The sequence below is a fragment of the Oncorhynchus kisutch genome, linkage group LG22, assembly GCF_002021735.2.
Source record: "Oncorhynchus kisutch isolate 150728-3 linkage group LG22, Okis_V2, whole genome shotgun sequence".
In the NCBI taxonomy this organism is placed as follows: Eukaryota; Metazoa; Chordata; class Actinopteri; order Salmoniformes; family Salmonidae; genus Oncorhynchus; species Oncorhynchus kisutch.
The window spans coordinates 44,163,957-44,182,859 of record NC_034195.2 but is presented as its reverse complement, the minus strand read 5'-3'; the positions used below and the strand labels follow the sequence as shown (position 1 = coordinate 44,182,859).

Sequence of the window (18,903 nt, the reverse complement as noted above, 5' to 3'; positions counted from 1 at the left end):
AAATCGTAATTTAGAATGTACGCATGCGCGTGGGTTTCATATGTAGAAATAGAATTTCAAGAAAGGACCACCATACTACGTTTATGAAGATTTGAGCTGCATATTGCACCTCAACGTTTTTCATTCCACATGACACCGTACAAGTAGTGTTTCCAAACATGTATCATATAGATATAGAAGGAATTAAATAGGCATACTAATCTGCAAATCAAAGCTTTATAATTATTGTTTATATTTAGCAGACATGTTCCAGACTTTGGTGAAAAAGCGCGAGATTTTGATTTCCCGTTAGCCCCCGTGTTTAGAAAGACGGTGGAAAATGAGGTAGCCATATTGTAGTGGAGGACCAAAAATATAGCAAGTCAGAGAAGCACAAAACAGAGCTAGCCAAAGTTTAATTATTCAAAGAAACGTTCAGTTGGGTGGGAGATCGTTGGCAATTTAGCCATCTAAGACCGGGAAGACACCATGAGTGGAGGAACCCCTTATATCGGGAGCAAAATCAGCCTAATCTCGAAGGCCGAAATTCGTTACGAAGGGATCCTCTACACTATTGATACTGAGAATTCGACTGTCGCACTTGCAAAAGGTAAATAACTCGTGCAAATAATAATGTATCAGCACTGTTGTGCACCAACTAAATACATAAAGATGCCTCTAAACAAACGCAATTTCTTCACACCTTGTGGATTGTTATTGTTTCCTTGCTGTTCTGAAAAAGTTGTAGTTAGCTAACAAGCTAGCTAGCAAATTGACTATCCTGCTAGTTAGCTAGCTAAAGTGATGCTTTAAAGGATTTGTATAATTTCTGCCGGCAGCAGTAGCTTTGAATGTAGCGCTCACGAGCCAAAACAGGTCCCCGAAAATTGTGCACCACGTCATCCATTTAAAAAACATTTTTTTTAAATTGAACCTTTATTTAACTAGGCAAGTCAATGAAGAACAAAATTGTATTTACAATGACGGGTTGGGCCAATTGTGCGCCGCCCTATGGGACTCTCAATCAAGGCCTGTTGTGGTACAACCAGGAATCGAACCAGGGTCTGTAGTGACTCCTTTATCACTGAAATGCAGTGCCTAGACCGCTGCGCCACTCTGGGAGCCCCTAATATCATTTCATAGGAGTTAAACAAATTCCAATTCTTACAAAATGTTAAGAATTTGTAAATGCTTAAAGGGATGCTCCAGCGCTTTTGTATAATTTAGGAGTGGTCTATCTGTGGACCGCACCCACTACGCATTACTACAAACATTAAGCTAGCTAGCAACTTCCTTCACCGTAACGTTTATAGAATTGCACAGCAAGAGGTACCAATTCACCAAGTCTGGAACCAACAAACATTGAATAACGATGTAAGCTCTATGTAACATTTTTGAGTACGAACCCATTACACCTCATTGTTTACTAACAGGACCCTAAAAAGCCCCCCCCCCCTCCCCCCCACACTGCTATAAATGGCTACCCGGGCTACTTGCATGGACTCTTTTTTTTGCACTGACTCTTTGCACACACTGGACTCTACCCACACACTTGCATTGACACACCAACACACGACATACGCCCACACACAAACATGCATACTGACGCCTTACACACACTTTCACACTCGCACATATGCTGCTGCTACTTTCTTATCTATCCGGTTGTCTAGTCACTTTAACCCTACCTATGGCTACCTCAATTACCTCGTACCCCTGCACATCGATTCGGTACTGATACTTTCTGTATGTAGTCATGTTATTTCCTACTCCCTATATATAGCCATATATTACTCATTTTATTTGTTATTTACTGTATTTATTCCTTCCACTATTTATATATTTTTATAGAAATAAAGCTTATTAAACTGCGTTGTTGGAAATGGCCACGCAAGTAACCATTTCACTTTTAGTCTACACCTGTTGTCTATGAAGCATGTGACAAATAACAATAATTTTAAAAAAATGCCGGTTTGCATCCAACATTATTGGTGCATTACCGCCACCTGCTGTGCTGGAGTGTGGGCCAGAGACGGCGCTAGCTGCCACAATGCAATGGCAGTAGGCGCGGTATGTAGTGTGCGCGGCATGTAGTAACTGCAGTCCGCAGATAGACATGAATGATAATTTCAGCCAGTAGTTTTGTCACGAGACAAAACGGGTCCCAGAAAACTGTACTACTATGTCATCCATTTTGTATTGTATATGTTATGTCCTGCAATGATCTTTTTGCAATTCGTATTATATTTTAGGAATTCTAATTCATACAATATGTTATGAATTTATAAGTGCTTAGGCTCCTGGACTGCATTAGCTACCTGGTGATGTAACTTGTTTTCTAGTTGGCAAGCTAACCATGTTTATTTTAAGTACATGCTGAGAGTATCATGTAACCTTACCATATGATGAACTAACGGTGCCGTAGCGTGACAACTGCATTGCTAACATTCACAAGCAACTCAACATCAGCTTGTTGAGGAGTGATTGTGCTGGATTTTAGCAATTTGCCAGCCTCTAATTTGGCGCTGTTCTGAATAATGTGACTGGGAAAACTGGTGCCAGCAAGTTAGTAGCTAAGCTGAGATCAAAATCAGACTAGCTATGTATTTCAGTCTGTGTTTCCAGGTTGAGGGTTAAAGTGATTGATTGTCATTGAACATTCACCTGGCGGAAAAACAAAAACTGCACCACTAATTTTAAGTAACTCAACAATCTTCCTGATCCTAGTAGAAACCTGTGTACTGTATGTAAGCGAACCACAGGATGTCCAACTTTTGTTTACGAACAAGTGTGACTCGTTTCAGGAAACTAGGCATATGACACAGGTCACCACTTCACAGGAGAGCCATTTGAACTTGAACTTTTTTTTTTTGCCAGAAATGTCTTCTAGAATATGAACTTTCATGGAGGACCGACTTTTGAAATAAGTGGAACTCGAGTGGAATTTGAGTATGATAAACTAAGGGCAACCATAGCATCCGTGACCGGGAGAAGCATCCATCCATGATAGTCCAGCAAGCTACATTTTTAGATTTTACACGTTTCTCATTTTGACAGTCGTTTCCATTGTTAGTTAGTGTACTGCTAGTTAGCTAAAGTTAGCTGTCTCGCTAGCTAACATTGTGTATCATCTGTGTAGTAATATTATTTGTATCTCAGAGCCATTTGCCTTTCTAGTTATAGCCTAATGTTAGCTAGCTAACATTTGAACCTGGTTGGTTAGCTACCTGCAGTTTCATGCAGGGTAGTAACGTCATGAGTTGGGATTATGGTTCATTGTTAAGCTAGCTACATGTCTTAACAAGACTCCACTATGCAAGTATCCATTTCAATAGGGTGTGTAAAATGGTCCATGAGCTTTTTTCTCATTTCTGTTTGAAGTAGCTAGCCAACGTTAGCCAGTAAGCTTGGGTGCTTGACTGCTGCTGTTAGGACAAAACACTCGAATCAACCCTTTTAAATAAATGGTTTGGGCTAATGCTTAATAGGGTGTGAACTAGAGGTCGACCGATTAGTTGGAATGGCCGATTAATTAGGGCCGATTTCAAGTTTTCATAACAATCGGATATTTGTGTTTTTGGACACCGATTTGGCAGATTTTTTAAATTGTTATATATACACTGCTCAAAACAAAATAAAGGGAACACTGTAACAACACAATGTAACTCCAAGTCAATCACACTTCTGTGAAATCAAACTGTCCACTTAGGAAGCAACACTGATTGACAATACATTTCACATGCTGTTGTGCAAATGGAATAGACAACAGGTGGAAATTATAGGCAATTAGCAAGACACCCCCAATAAAGGAGTGGTTCTGCAGGTGGGGACCACAGACCCCTTCTCAGTTCCTATGCTTCCTGGCAGATGTTTTGGTCACTTTTGAATGCTGGCGGTGCTTTCACTCTACTGGTAGCATCAGGCGGAGTCTACAACCCACACAAGTGGCTCAGGTAGTGCAGCTCATCCAGGATGGCACATCAATGCGAGATGTGGGAAGAAGGTTTGCTGTTTCTGTCAGCATAGTGTCCAGAGCTTGGAGGCGCTACCAGGAGACAGGCCAGTACATCAGGAGACGTGGAGGAGGCCGTAGGATGGCAACAACCCAGCAGCAGGACCGCTACCTCCGCCTTTGTGCAAGGAGGAGCACTGCCAGAGCCCTGTAAAATGACCTCCAGCAGGCCACAAATGTGCATGTGTCTGCTCAAACGGTCAGAAACAGACTCCATGAGGGTGGTATGAGGGCCCGACGTCCACAGGTGGGGGTTGTGCTTACAGCTTTACACCGTGCAGGACGTTTGGCATTTTCCAGAGAACACCAAGATTGGCAAATTCGCCACTGGCGCCCTGTGCTCTTCACAGATGAAAGCAGGTTCACACTGAGCACGTGACAGTCTGGAGACGCCGTGGAGAACGTTCTGCTGCCTGCAACATCCTCCAGCATGACCGGTTTGGCGGTGGGTCAGTCATGGTGTGGGGTGGCATTTCTTTGGGGGGCCGCACAGCCCTCCATGTGCTTGCCAGAGGTAGCCTGACTGCCATTAGGTACCGAGATGAGATCCTCAGACCCCTTGTGAGACCATATGCTGGTGCGGTTGGCCCTGGGTTCCTCCTAATGCAAGACAATACTAGACCTCAGGTGGCTGGAGTGTGTCAGCAGTTCCTGCAAGAGGAAGGCATTGATGCTATGAACTGGCACATCAATGCGCACATCAATCCGTTCCCCAGACCTGAATCCAATTGAGCACATCTGGGACATCATGTCTCGCTCCCCCCCCCCCCATCCACCAACGCCACGTTGCACCACAGACTGTCCAGGAGTTGGCGGATGCTTTAGTCCAGGTCGGGGAGGAGATCCCTCAGGAGACCATCCGCCACCTCATCAGGAGCATGCCCAGGCGTTGTAGGGAGGCCATACAGGCACTTGGAGGCCACACACACTACTGAGCCTCTTTTGACTTGTTTTAAGGACATTACATCAAAGTTGGATTGGTTTACCACTTTAATTTTGAGTGTGACTCAAAATCCAGACCTCCATGGGTTGATCAATTTAATTTCCATTGATCATTTTTGTGTGATTTTTGTTGTCAGCACATCAACTATGTAAAGAAAAAAGTATTTAATAAGAATATTTAATTCATTCATTGTTATTTTAGTGATCCCTTTATTTTTTTGTGATATATTAGTTTTTTTTAACCTTTTATTTAACTCTGCAAGTCAGTTAACACTTTAAAAAAAAAAAGTGTTTTTACCCCCTTTTCTCCCCAATTTCGTGGTATCCAATTGTTTTTAGTAGCTACTATCTTGTCTCATCGCTACGAGACGAAGGTTGAAAGTCATGCATCCTCCGATACACAACCCAACCAAGCCGCACTGCTTCTTAACACAGAGCGCATCCAACCCGGAAGCCAATGTGTCGGAGGAAACACCGTGCACCTGGTTAGCGCACACTGCGCCCGGCCCGCCACAGGAGTCGCTGGTGCGCGATGAGACAAGGACACCCCTACCGACCAAGCCCTCCCTAACCCGGACGACGCTAGTCCAATTGTGCGTCGCCCCACGGATCTCCCAGTCGCGGCCGGTTACGACAGAGCCTGGGCGCGAACCCCGAGACTGTCCTGCGGCGCCAGCTGTGCAATCAGAGTTGATTGCACAGCTGGCGCCGCAGGACAGTGCCCTTAACCACTGCTCCACCCGGGAGGCCTAACACATTCTTATTTTCAATGACTGCCTAGGAACGGTGGGTTAACTGCCTTGTTTTGGGGCAGAAGGACAGATTCAACCAGGATTCAATCTTGCAACCTTACAGTTAACTAGTCCAACGCTCTAACCACCTGCCTCTCATTGCACTCCACGAGGAGCCTACCTGTACTGCGAATGCAGTAAGAAGCCAAGCTAAGTTGCTAGCTAGCATTGAACTTATCTTATAAAAATCAATCAATCATAATCACTAGTTAACTACACATGGTTGATATTTCTAGTTTATCTGCATGTAATCGATGCGGTGCGCATTCGCGAATAAAGGACCGTTGTTACTCCAACCTGTACCTAACCATAAACATCAATGCCTTTCTTAAAATCAATACACATGTATATATTTTTAAACCTGTATATTTAGTTAATATTGCCTGCTAACATGAATTTCTTTTAACTAGGTAAATTGTCACTTCTCTTGCAACAGTCAGGGTATATGCAGCAGTTTGGGCCGCCTGGCTCGTTGTGAACTGTGTGAAGACTATTTCTTCCCGAACAAAGACAGCCAACTTCGCATGACGGGGGATGATTTAACAAAAGCGCATTTGCGAATAAAGCACAACCGTTGCACGAATGTACCGAACCATAAACATCAATGCCTTTCTTAAAATCAATACACAGAAGTATATTTTTAAACCTGCATATTTAGCTAAAATAAATCCAGGTTAGCAGGCAATATTAACCAAGTGAAATGGTCACTTCTCTTGCGTTCATTGCACGTAGAGTCAGGGTATATGCAACAGTTTGGGCCGCCTGACTCGTTGCGAACAAATTTTCCAGAATTTTACGTAATTATGACATAACATTGAAGGTTGTACAATGTAACAGCAATATTTAGACTTAGGGATGCCACCCGTTAGATAAAATACGGAACGGTTCCGTATTTCACTGAAATAATAAACGTTTTGTTTTCAAAATGATCGTTTCTGGATTCAACCATATTAATGACCTAAGACTTGTATTTCTGTGTGTTATGTTATAATTACGTCTGATTTGATAGAGCAGTCTGACAGCGATGGTAGGCAGCAGCAGGCTCATAAGCATTCATTCAAAAAGCACTTTTGAAGGTAACTAAATGATTATCGCCCCATAGCATTCAGTTCCGTCATCATGAAGTCGAGAGGCTAGTTAAGGGCCATATCACCTCCACATTAACCGACACCCACTACAATTCTCATACCGCCCCAACAGTTCGGACGGCACAATCGCCACTGCACATTGCCCTATCCCAACTGGACAAGAGAAATGCCTATAAGAATGTTGTTCATCGACCAGAGCTCAAGTGTTTAACACCATACTGCCATCCAAGCTCATCACTAAGCTGAGAACCCTCCCTCTGCAACGGGGTCCTGGACTTCCTGATGGGCCGACCCCAAGTGGTGAAGGTAGGCAACAACCCCTCCCCCACACTGATCCTCAACAAGGGCCCCACAGGGGTGTGTGCTCAGCCCCCTCCTGTACTCCCTGTTTTCTGAACACACAACGTCATGGCCTGATTATCAACAACGACGAGTTAACCTACAGGGGGGAGGTGAGAGCCCTGGTGGAGTGGTGCCAGGAAAATAGCCTCTCCCTTAACGTCAACAAAACGAAAAAGCTGATTGTGTACTTCAGGTGACGGCAGAGCGAGCACACTCATCCACGTCTAAGGGGCCGCAGTGGAGAGGGTGAAAAGTTTCAAGTTCCTCGGCGTGCACATCACCTGCAATGGTCCATTCACACAGACAGTGTGGTGAAGGCGTACACATGTTTTTTATTCCTATTCTGACTATACTTCACACACGACGCAATCTCCGTCATACTACACACTGCCCTATCCCACCTCAACAAGAGGAAAACCTAAAGTAAGAATGCTTTTCATCAACTACAGCTCAGCCTTCAACACCATAGTGCCCTCAAAGCTCATTACTAAGCTAAGGACCCTGGGACTAAACACCTCCCTCTTCGGCTTGGCCCGAAGCCCTCCATTCCCTTTCACAGATGCACCATTGAGAGCATCCTGTCGGGCTGTATCAATTGCACCATCTGCAATCGCTGGGCTCTCCAGAGGGTGGTGCGGTCAGCCTAACGCATCAACGGGGGCACACTGCCTGCCCTCCAAGACATCAACAGCACCCTGTGTCACAGGAAGGCCAAGAAGATCATCAAGGACCTCAGCCACCCGAGCCATGGCCTGTTTACCCCGCCACCATCTAGGTGGAGACTGTACAGGTGCATCAACTTAAATAGTCACCACTAACCAGCCTCCGCCCAGTACCCTGCCATGAACGTTAGTCACTGTTACTAGCCAGTCACCAACCTGTACTCTACCCTGCACCTTAGACTGCTGCCCTATTTACAGTGCCTTTGTTGTGTTAAAGCCTGAATTTAAAATGGATTAAATGTTTTTGTTACTGGCCTACACACTAACCCATAATGTCAAAGTATAATTTTTTTGTTGTTGACATTTTTACAAATGAATACAAAATGTAATGCTGACGTCTTGAGTCAATAAGCATTCAAGCCTTAAGTTCAGGAGTAAAACTTTTCTTAACAAGTCACAAGTTGCATGGACTCCTTCTGTGCAATAATAGTGTTTAACATGGTTTTTGAGTATCTAACTCATCTCTGTACCCCACACACAATTATTTGTGAGGTCTCTCAGTCGAGCAGTGAATTTCAAACACAGATTCAACCACAAAGACCAGGGAGGTTTTCCAATGCCTCGCAAAGGAGGAAACCTATTGCTATGAGACTCAATTGAGCTCCGGTGTATCCTGTTTCCATTGATCATCCTTGAGATATTTCTACTTGATTGGAGTCCACCTGTGGTAAATTCAATTGATTGGACATGATTTGGAAAGGTACATACCTATCTAGGGTCCCAAAGTTGACAGTGCATGTCAGAGCAAAAATCAAGCCATGAGGTCGAAGGAATTGTCCATGGGGCTCCAAGACAGGATCGTGTCAAGGCACCGATTTGGGGAAGTGTACCAAAAAAATTCTGCATCCTTGAAGGTTCAAGAACACCGTAGCTTCCATCATTCTTAAATGGTAATGGAGTTCCAAACTAAGACTCTTCTTTAGAGCTGGTTGCCTGGCCAAACTGAGCAGTCAGGGAGGTGACTAAAGACCTGATGGTCACTCTAACAGAGCTCCAGAGTTCCTCTGTGGAGATGGCAGAACCTTCCAGAAGAACAACCATCTCTGAAGCACTCCACCAATCAGGCCTTTATGGTAGTGTTGCCAGACGGAAGCCACTCTTCAGTTGAAGTCTCATGACAGCCCGCTTGGAGTTTTCCAAAAGGCACCTAAAAAGGACTCTTAGACCGTGAGGAACAAGATTCTGGTCTGAGGAAATGCCAAGCGTCACGTCTGGAGGAAACCTGGAACTATCCCTACGGTGAAGCGTGGTGGCAGCATCATGCTGTGGGGATATTTTTCAGGGATTGGGAGACTGGTCAAAAATCTGGGGAAATATGAGTGGAGTGAAGTACAGAGATCCTTGATGAAAACCTGCTCAGGACCTCAGACTGGGTTGAAGTTTCACCGTCCAACAGGACAAAGACCCTAAGCACACAGCGAAGACAACGCAGGAGTGGCTTCGGGACATGTCCTTGAATGTGCCTGGACTTGTTCCCGATCGAATATCTCTGGAGAGACTTGAAATGGCTGTGCAGCGACGCTCCCCATCCAACCTGACAAAGCTTGAGATGATCTGTGGAGGAGAATGTGAGAAACGGCTTGTAGCGTGTGACGACCCTCCCACTCTGTCTGCTGTATTCTCTCTTTGTTGTTTCCTTATTAGGATGTCGGTGGGCGGAGTTGGGAGGGTCGTCAGCTACATGGGAAACACCTGGGCCCGGTGTCTCCCAGGATAAATACACCACTTCCCCATTCATGGAGGAGACTCTCTCCATGCAGACACCTTTATGGATTTTGTTGTGTTTCTTGGTGGTTTTTGAGTTGTTTGCTTTAGCATCTTTTCAACACCCTGCATTATCACATTCATGCATGCAAAACACTCACACTACTGATTACACACACCATTGTATATTTTCCTTAGTTGCTTTAGTTAATAAATATATATTTTGTTACACCTTATCTCCACGTTGTCTCCCTTTTTGTTACGGGCTTTGAGCCAGTTCGTGACAAGCGTCATACCCAAGAAGACTCTAGGCTGTAATCGCTGCCAAAGGTGCTTCAACAAATTACTGGTCTGAATACATGATATTTCAGTTACTGTATTTTTTTATATATACATTTGCTAAAATTTCTAAACCTGTTTTTGGTAGGCTCTGTGGTGTTTGTGAATCGAATCTAATACATTTTAGAATAAGGCTTTAACGTAGCTAATTGTGGAAATGTCAAGGGGTCTGAATACTTTCTGGCTGCTGTGTGTGTGTGTCGATAGAGCCAAAATATGAAGGTGTTCTTGTGTACACAGTGTATATATTTCGGACTCTGACATTGGTCGTTTGGATTTTTCTTAATACATTTTTTTTATTTTGAGGATTTGTGTGTTGTATTACTGCACTGTTGGTGCTAGAAACACTCATTTCCCTTCACCTGCAATCTGTGTACATGACCAATAAACTTACATTTGATGTCACTGCCTATGCTAACTATGTTTTGTCTTTCCTCCGTAGTTCGCTCTTTTGGCACAGAGGATCGGCCCACCGATAGGCCCATCCCGCCCCGAGATGAGATCTTTGAGTACATCATCTTTCGAGGTAGTGACATTAAGGACCTGACTGTATGTGAGCCGCCCAAGCCAACATGCTCTCTCCCTCAGGACCCGGCCATCGTCCAGGTATGGGCAGCTTCTCCCAACCCCAAAGAAATTAAATTTCCCAAGTACACCCATGTGAAACAAAGACACATTCAATAAAAGTCAAGAATCAGCCAAGTGTCAATTTGCATTGCCATTCCACTATACAAAAGCAATATAGTTGTCTTTCCATTGCGCTGTGTACTAATATTTGGCTTGATCACCCTTTTTCTCCTCTCCAGTCGTCCATGGGCTCGGCCCCTCTGCCTGCCCCTGCTGCCGCATCAGCATCGTTTCAGTCGGTGGGCTCCTACGGCCTATTCAACCGAGCCCCGGTGCCCCCGTACAACCAGTTCAGCACCAGCCCCTTGGTGTCCCCGCAGTTTGGCGCCGTTGGTGTCGGTAAGAGCCACAGCAGCACGAGGCCTGGATATGGTGAGGAAGTGATCGCTAGCTAAGTTAATGTCACATGTGTTCAAGGTCTATCAGTTGTACTTTACTAATGTCAAGTGTGTTCTAAGGCTGAAATTAGTCCTGTTAAGTGTTTCAGTCACATTTTGCAAATGTGTGCTAATGCTATGCATTGAGTCAACTACCTGTGAAATGCGGGTAAATATTAGTCTATGTTTTAAGCCAACTGTCAGGAAAGAACATAGTCCTGCGTGCTTTCCAAGGGTTAAGGGTCTTCATGTGGTCCATGGATCAGGTTGGGCATTCCACAGGAGCAGAGGAAGGTTGGACTGTAGGCTCTACTATTGTCAGTCACTTTCCTTGTCTCAACTACACTTATTAAACATTCAAAAAGGGACAGAGTACACACTTTATAGACTCTCACAATAAATAGACTCTCACTATGTCGTTTCTCAATTAGACAGTACCACTCACCATGTCTGCTCTATTACACTGATGCTAATCAATCAGGATCACGGGTCAGGAACTCGCCAAATCATGAAATGAGGCCATTTGGAACGTATACTATCCAGAGAGGACTCTCTACCTTGTGCCGTTGCCCTAAATACTCTACACCTGCTGTTCCTCTCCATACAGGAAGATCAGTCCCCTCCTTTGGGAGTGACACAAGCTCAGCTGCACCCCAGTCTCAGAGCAGTGCTATTGGTGCTGCTCTCCCCACTGATTCACGCTCTCTGGGTACCACTACTACCCTTGTATCTAAAGGTAAAAGAAGGAAACCACTGTGGCACTTATGTATGTTAGGCCTGTGTGTAGTCTTGTGAAGAGCACAATGAGGTCAACCTATACTGCTTTGGAAAATTAGAATGTCTTCTCAAATAACATCATGCTTTTCACAACACGTAACCTGTATGTCTTCAACACACTGTATTATGTAGGTTTGTTGTCAACTACACTACCATTCAAGATTTTGGTGTTACTTACAGATGTCCTTGTTTTTGAAATAAATGCACTTGGAAACGGACGATTTTTAATGGAATATCTACATAATGTACAGAGGCCCGTTATCAGCAACCATCACTCCTGTGTTCTAATGGCACGATGTGTTGGCTAATCCAAGTTTTTATCATTTTAAAAGGCAAAATGATCATTAGAAAATGCTTTTGCAATTATGTTAGCACAGCTGAAAACTGAGGTGATGATTTTAAAGAAGCAATAAAACTGGCCTTCTTTAGACTAGTTGAGTATCTGGAGCATCAGCATTTGTGGGTTCGTTTACAAGCTCAAAATGGCCTGGAACGTAGAACTTTCTTCTGAAACTCGTCAGTCTATTCTTGTTCTGAGAAATGAAGGCTATTCCATGTGAGAAATTGCAGAGAAACTGAAGATCTCGTACAGTGCAAACTGGCTCTAACCAGAATAGAAAGAGGAGTGGGAGGCCCCGGTGCACAACTGAGCAAGAGGACAAGTACATTAGTGTCTAATTTGAGAAACTGATGCCCCACAAGTCCTCAACTGACAGCTTCATTAAATAGTACCTGCAAAACACCAGTCTCAACGTCAACAGTGAAGAGGTGACTCTGGAATGCTGGCCTTCTAGGCAGAGTTGCAAAGAAAAAGCAACATCTTAGACTGGCCAATAAAAATAAAAGATTAAGATGGGCAAAAGAACACACACTGGACAGAGGAACTCTTCCTAGAAGGCCAGCATCCTGGAGTCGCCTCTTCAAAAACCAGGACATTTCTAAGTGACCCTTAACTTTTGAAAGGTAGTGTGAATCTGACTCTTGATGGGCCAGTGCTGAGTAATTGTTGTCTCAGCAGTGTTGAGTATCCCAGTGTAACCCCAACCCCTCTTTTCTACCAGTCCGCACTAGCCCCTCTCTGGACCCTCTAAGGAAGAGCCCCACCCTAGAGCAGGTTGTCCAGGCCACCCCATCGGGCCCCCCAGCCCCTGGCTTGGGCCGCAGGAGTCCCGCTCCTGGCCGCACGGCCCCCTCGGCTGCAGCTGCCGGCCCCGTCCACCAGAAGGCCCAGCAGCACCACCACCATATCCAGGACGGAGGTGAACCCAGGAGGACCGGTGAGACTGTCAGTGGAGCCCGCAGTAACCAGGCCTGGCCTGCGCTCCGCAATGCACCGATCTCTCATCAACACCACACCACTGCTGTAGATAGGGCTTCCACTGCAGGGCTTATGCACTCTGTCTTTAGCGCCTCAGGTGAGACCTATCGGACGCTTTACCTGTGTGTTTTATATTTTGGGGACTGCAACCCCTAAGTTAGCATTTGTAAAAACCAAAAATGGCCCGTGATTGTAAAGTTCTGTTCCAGAGGTTCTGCATTTGAACCAATTGTGCCTTTTTCTAAGGTAGGAGTCTATAGTGTTGGGCTAAATCTCTTTATTAAAGTTGATCCGAGCTCTCTAAACTGAAGGACCGTACCATTCCAGGCACAGAGGGCCAGAAAGCACCCAGACCAGAGTCTGAGCAGCAGGCGCCAGGTGAAGGCAGGGATGCCAGTCAACGGCCAGCAGGTTAACTGACCCCCTCTGCTCTAACCGTCCTCCGAGCTCAGCTCCACGCCTATTCAGACTCTGCATGCCCTAGTTACTTCTACTCAAACCGTCGCGCCCATGTTAATGTACACATCCTGTGTGCTGTAGTAGGTTACATAGCTGGTTACATTACATGGTCCGTTGCTTGCGACTGTCTGCATTGCTGTGCACAGATTGACATGCTCTTCATGTCAATAGAAGTAATGAGATGGCTGCTCTGTTTAGTCGAAGTTGTGTTCTAGTTATTCTATTTTCCAAATTGTTGGCGATATGTTGTGTGGGTTTGGGGTGTGTTTTGATGGTAACGCTGTTCACGCTTCATGGTTATGTGCTGCTGGAATTTGTCACATCTGTCAGGGTTATAATATTTTGAAGTCTGATGGAAGGCAGGCCATTTGTGCTTTTCTTTCGAGTGTATATGGTTATACCTGGGGTAGTTTCCTGTGCTCTCATCAACTAGCCTAGGATGCAGTGGAAATGTCTGCATACTTTTATTATTAATATTCTACTCATTTTGTGTTATTTAATTGTATTGTTTGGTGATTGCTACGTGTTTTATATGCTAATATTGTCTCTTCTGTCTCTGTTTCCCAGCTGGCTGCCCCCAACCTCAGAGGCGTGGTCGTGGTGGCGGACACCGCGGCAGGGGCCACTTCAACGTGCGCCGAGACGGGCCAATGAAGTTCGAGAAGGACTTTGACTTTGAGAGTGCCAATGCCCAGTTCAACAAGGAGGAGATTGACAGAGAGTTCCACAGCAAGCTCAAACTGAAAGGTACCGGAGAACAGTCGAAAAATCGGGGGCCCTGTCACGTGACTCAACACCAACACTTGGTGAAAGAGACTGATTTTAGTATAGTATCCAGTTATGTGGATGTGTGCCTGCCAAAATGTAATGGGCCCATATTGAAGAAAGGTGTCTGACTTGTGATTTACCCTTTATATTATTGAGAGTCAATTATAGTGTGCAACTTCCTTTATTTTTCATGAGTGTCTGACCTTCAATGTTATCCTACAGATGAGAAGCCGGAGAAGGCAGCGGTGAACGGGGAGGATAAGGGCGATTCCGGGGTGGAGACCCTGAACAGCGAGGGCAACGCTGATGAAGGGGGAGAGGCCCTAACGCCTAACGTATACTATGACAAGTCAAAGTCTTTCTTCGACAACATCTCCTGTGATGACAGCAGGTAGGCTACAGCTGCCCATATCCATCCCAAAGCTTTTATAGCAGTTACCTCTTTGTCCCTTTATCATGTACTTGATTAAGAACGAACAATACAATATATTTTTCTCCCTTGGGCATGCCCAATATGTGATAATAACCATCTTCTATTCTGTTTTCCAGGAAAGCTGCAGAAAGATCTGGAGGAGGCTCTGGTTTCCCACGGTTTGTCTTTGTCTTCTCTCAGATCCATTCTATCCCATGCTAATGTTTTGATACTATACAATGTGGTGTTGATACACATACTCCATGTACTATACAAGTCCATTGTGGATTCAGCAAGGAACTGTCATCATCCTTGTCCAATCACAGCTGAGCATCTAACATTTTCTCATTGGCAGGGAGCGGAGGCAGACCTGGGCCGAGGAGAGGCGGATGAACTCGGAGACGTTCGGCATCCCTCTGCGTGGGGGTCGGGGCCGTGGGGGCTACCGTGGGCGGGGCGGCATAGGCTTCCGCGGGGGCAGGGGACGCTCGGCCAGCAGAGGGTCCTTCGGCCCCCCCCAAGGAGGCCACGGCTACAGGGGAGGATACAACAGAACAAGCCAGGGAGGACGGGAGTTCTCAGAGAACTTTGAGTACAGGGTAATGTATATGTTAACTATTAAGGTTGGGATTTGCCAGGGACCTCAAGATACGATATTGTCATGATACTTAGGTGCCGATACAATGTGTATTGCGATTTGATACTGAATTCATTGCGATTTGATGTTTCAGACATATTGCTCACGATATGTCTGCTGCAGAGAGCGCATGAGAATGAGTTTTAATCAGTCATGGAAATAAAAGTGCTGAAAACAAATTGGCTCCCTATTTAAAGATGGAGAACAAGCTATGAAGGAAAAATACTGGAGTTTTGGTGCAGGTATAGCCAACTAGCCAAAAAATTATATTGTGACATGTAACTATTTGATTTATTTTTCCCTCATCACTACCTTTTTAAGCACTTGTACATAACTTTAACAATAGTGAAGTCATCATAATTAAGGGTCACATTTTTTGCCTTCCAGAAGGATAACAAGGTGGCCGCGTAAAACAACTGGAGGACGGATCAACAGAGTTGCAACACCTCATGTTTAAAAATAGTTTAGGTTGCTACTTTTGACTGAAGGAATGAAGATGTTCTAGCTGTATATTTGTCACCAGCACTGGGTTAGACTGCTTGAATGCAACTTATTTTCCATATCTTTTAACAATGGAAATGATGCAATATGTCAAACACAAATGTCATGATCTCTTCAAAACTATTTCCAGGTGGCTTAATTGTGTATAAGTATCATATTTCAGAGGGATATCAGTTTTTTTTTTTTTTTTTTTTTTTTTTTTTTTTTGCAATTAGATTTTTTTCCCCTTTTTTCTCCTAAACTTGTATTTGATCATATTCTGTTAAGTGTAGAAGGCTGTATACAGGAGCCTTCCAACTGAGGAGCACTGACAGAGGTTTATTTGTTTGGATATATCCTGTTATAACTTCAGCGGAAAAATAGTCAGTGGGGTCCGTCAGTTACTTCCGTGTATACTACACATACCATACCTAGTCCGCTAGGCATCTATTTATCCCACTTCTCTAAATGGCAGAGCTTGTGGTTTTTTGCTAAATATTCTCAACTTTTTGTCAATATTCTGTTTTTCATTTACTTCCAGCTCTTACTTTAGATGTTTTTATTAGGGCTTTATCAGTCTTCTGTTAATTCTGGTTTAAACCAAGAAGGAATCATCTGTATTGTCTGTTACTCCCATTCTACACTGTAGTGTATGGAGGATAGAGATGGTGCTAGATGTTAACACTTAGCTTTATTCTTCTGGTTTTGTGATATAGTTTAACTCTGGATGCGTAACTAGGAGTAGGTAGGGAAGGATAGGTCAGTAATGGCGCATAAGTCAGAACTCATTTTCTTTATTTTAAAATGTTCTGTATATTGCCCTGTACTCAATGGCTCCTGGTATTGTGTGACTAGAGTTGTATAATGCTGCTGTTTGCTACAGTTCTTTTTCTAGTGTCATCTACAAGAGCTAGCTAAAGAAGGCCATCTAAGTATGCTTCTTCCTGACAAATGGCCCAGTTTATCATTGGTTACATTTTTGTTTGTAACCTTTCTATGGAACTTCCCAAAATCTTGGTTATTCACTTTTACCTCTTTTTTTTGCCAGGCAGTTGCTTCTGAATTGGTTAAAACCTCATCCTGAATTCCCCATTTCTTTCAAACAGGAATGCCAGAAATAATTTCACCCACCAACATTGCTTAGTACTTGAGATGTCTGACAGAAACCATGTCCTGACTAAGCTCTTGATTCGATGCCACTAACTCTGTCATCACACTGCATGGTGGTTGATAGCCTGCTGCAGCTACACAAGGGCAGAAGAATTACTGAGTTGAGTACGTAGACTATTAGAACGAGGTGCATAGCCATTTGGTTTTAGCGAAATAGGCATTAGTTACATAGCAACATTGAAGATATTTTTGGAGGATTTGAATGATTGGGCACAAATTGGGTAACGGTTGGTTAATGGGAGGTAATGAACTTTGAGTATTAGAAAGGTACACACAGTTGCACTTTTACTATTGAAGTCATTTTATAAACAGTTGTCTTTTTGTGTATACTGAGGATGTATTCCAGTTCTGCTAACTGGATGACAATATGTATGAGTCCCACATGTCACCCTAGTCCCTATATAGTGAACTACTTGGCTCTGGTCAAAAGTAGTGCACTTTATAGGGAATAGGGTGCTATTGGGGACACTTACAATAATGTTACCATGGTAACTGCACAGTGCTATTTGGTGAACTAGGCGCTCCTTCATTTGAAAATGTACTAGATTTATTCAGAAGTATGTAAATGTCAACATTGCAGAATTTGAACGTCTTGATAATTTCCATTGAAGGATACTTATTCCCTGGTAATTGAGGCACTGTAGTGGAAAGTGTTTTTGCTTCTGCCCCCATTTAACTTTTGAAAGCTTCAGGTAACTTAAAAAGTACCAAACATCTATGTACGACCCTCGTCTAATTTAGTTAGGTTGTGTTTTAAGTCCAGCACAGAATGGTCTTTTCTCTTCCTATTATTTTGGCAATGTTACTCATGCATGTCACCTGTTGTAATTTGTTCATATACTCTGTCCAAAAACTAATTTGGCACCTTATCGAGGCATGCAGAAAAGTCAACGTGTTAAATTGGATGGGGGATGCTCAAATTCTCACAAGTGTCTTAGAGGCGTCTTGTCTAGGACGTAGGGTGGTAATGTAGAATGGCTGGTGGGATAGGATGAATCTCAACTGTATTGCCTTGATTTCTCTTTCCTTGCATCTTTCTCAAAACACTTTGGGAGAAGATCCTATGCTTCAATGTGCTTTGAAGACAGAGGGAGGACATAAGGAATCAAGGAAATAGTTGAGATGCACCTATAGGATCGTGTGCCTAGTTCAGGGGAATGTCCTTTTGTCTCCATTTCATGTTGGGTTGTAACAAAACGAATGCACAGAACACTGCATGAGGGTCCTGCACATCAGAAGCTGCAAAATCATGACCCAAAGCAACGAAGATACAATAACTTACTGAGATGTCTGTGCTGTGGGTAGTTTGTTTGCACTTCAAGATCTTTAATATACAGACTTAAAGGTTATTGTTTATTTGGGTTACTTTTCCTAACAGTCTCTGGTGTCACAGCCACGTGTTTTGTCTCTAAACCCAGCATGATGATCTCTCCTGTGGGCCTCAGTGGACTGTTTTTATTTTTTATTCAGAGCATACAATAAAAGTTGTTCATTACATTGTATTTTTCCTCCTTATGGTTTGAGTGTGAGTACCTGCTGAGTATTCCATTGCTTGTCTTAATCATTTTCCTCCTTCGCAGCTTCCTCAAATAGAAATGGTCAATTCCACCTGTGTTACCTGTGCCTTTTCTTATTTCCCTCCCTCTGCTGTAACCGACAATGTTTGATATGTCTAGCTAAGCCAAATTAGATAGCGAGTGTAAACCAAACGACCCCATGGAGTTTTCATCGGAGAGGGTGGTGGTGGGAGGGGACTGATTGGGTGTTTATAGTAGAGTGACAATGCATGGGTCTGCCATTGGTGCATTGGAGTTATCTAACGATTTCCTACTACTGCACACAATTGGAGTGCAGCTAATTGATGACGTTTATCGCGCCCCTGAGAGTCTCAAGTGTGGATTCGGTTCAGTCAGTTGTCCTGATGAGCACTTCCCAGTTTGTTTGCTCGCTTGTAACAAA

At 43.9% G+C, this 18,903-nt stretch overlaps 1 protein-coding gene across 9 annotated transcripts; it reads left to right on the top strand.

Annotated features, from left to right (window-relative positions):
- The first annotated feature begins 281 nt into the window (after positions 1-281).
- On the top strand, positions 282-18,552 carry lsm14aa (LSM14A mRNA processing body assembly factor a). 9 transcript variants are annotated; one of them, XM_020455666.2, is made up of 11 exons: positions 282-589; positions 10,362-10,525; positions 10,726-10,885; positions 11,531-11,659; positions 12,762-13,115; positions 13,346-13,429; positions 14,045-14,224; positions 14,468-14,636; positions 14,795-14,836; positions 15,013-15,256; positions 15,682-18,552. In XM_020455666.2, exons 1-11 carry the CDS (start codon positions 469-471, stop codon positions 15,703-15,705), a joined length of 1,671 nt encoding a protein of 556 aa, XP_020311255.1. In that variant the 5' UTR covers positions 282-468; the 3' UTR covers positions 15,706-18,552. The 9 variants fall into 9 exon arrangements, with proteins under 9 accessions (XP_020311255.1, XP_020311257.1, XP_020311254.1 ...); XM_020455668.2 differs by having other exon boundaries at positions 10,726-10,918; positions 12,762-12,977; XM_020455665.2 differs by having other exon boundaries at positions 10,726-10,918; positions 15,685-18,552.
- The last annotated feature ends 351 nt before the right edge of the window (positions 18,553-18,903 follow it).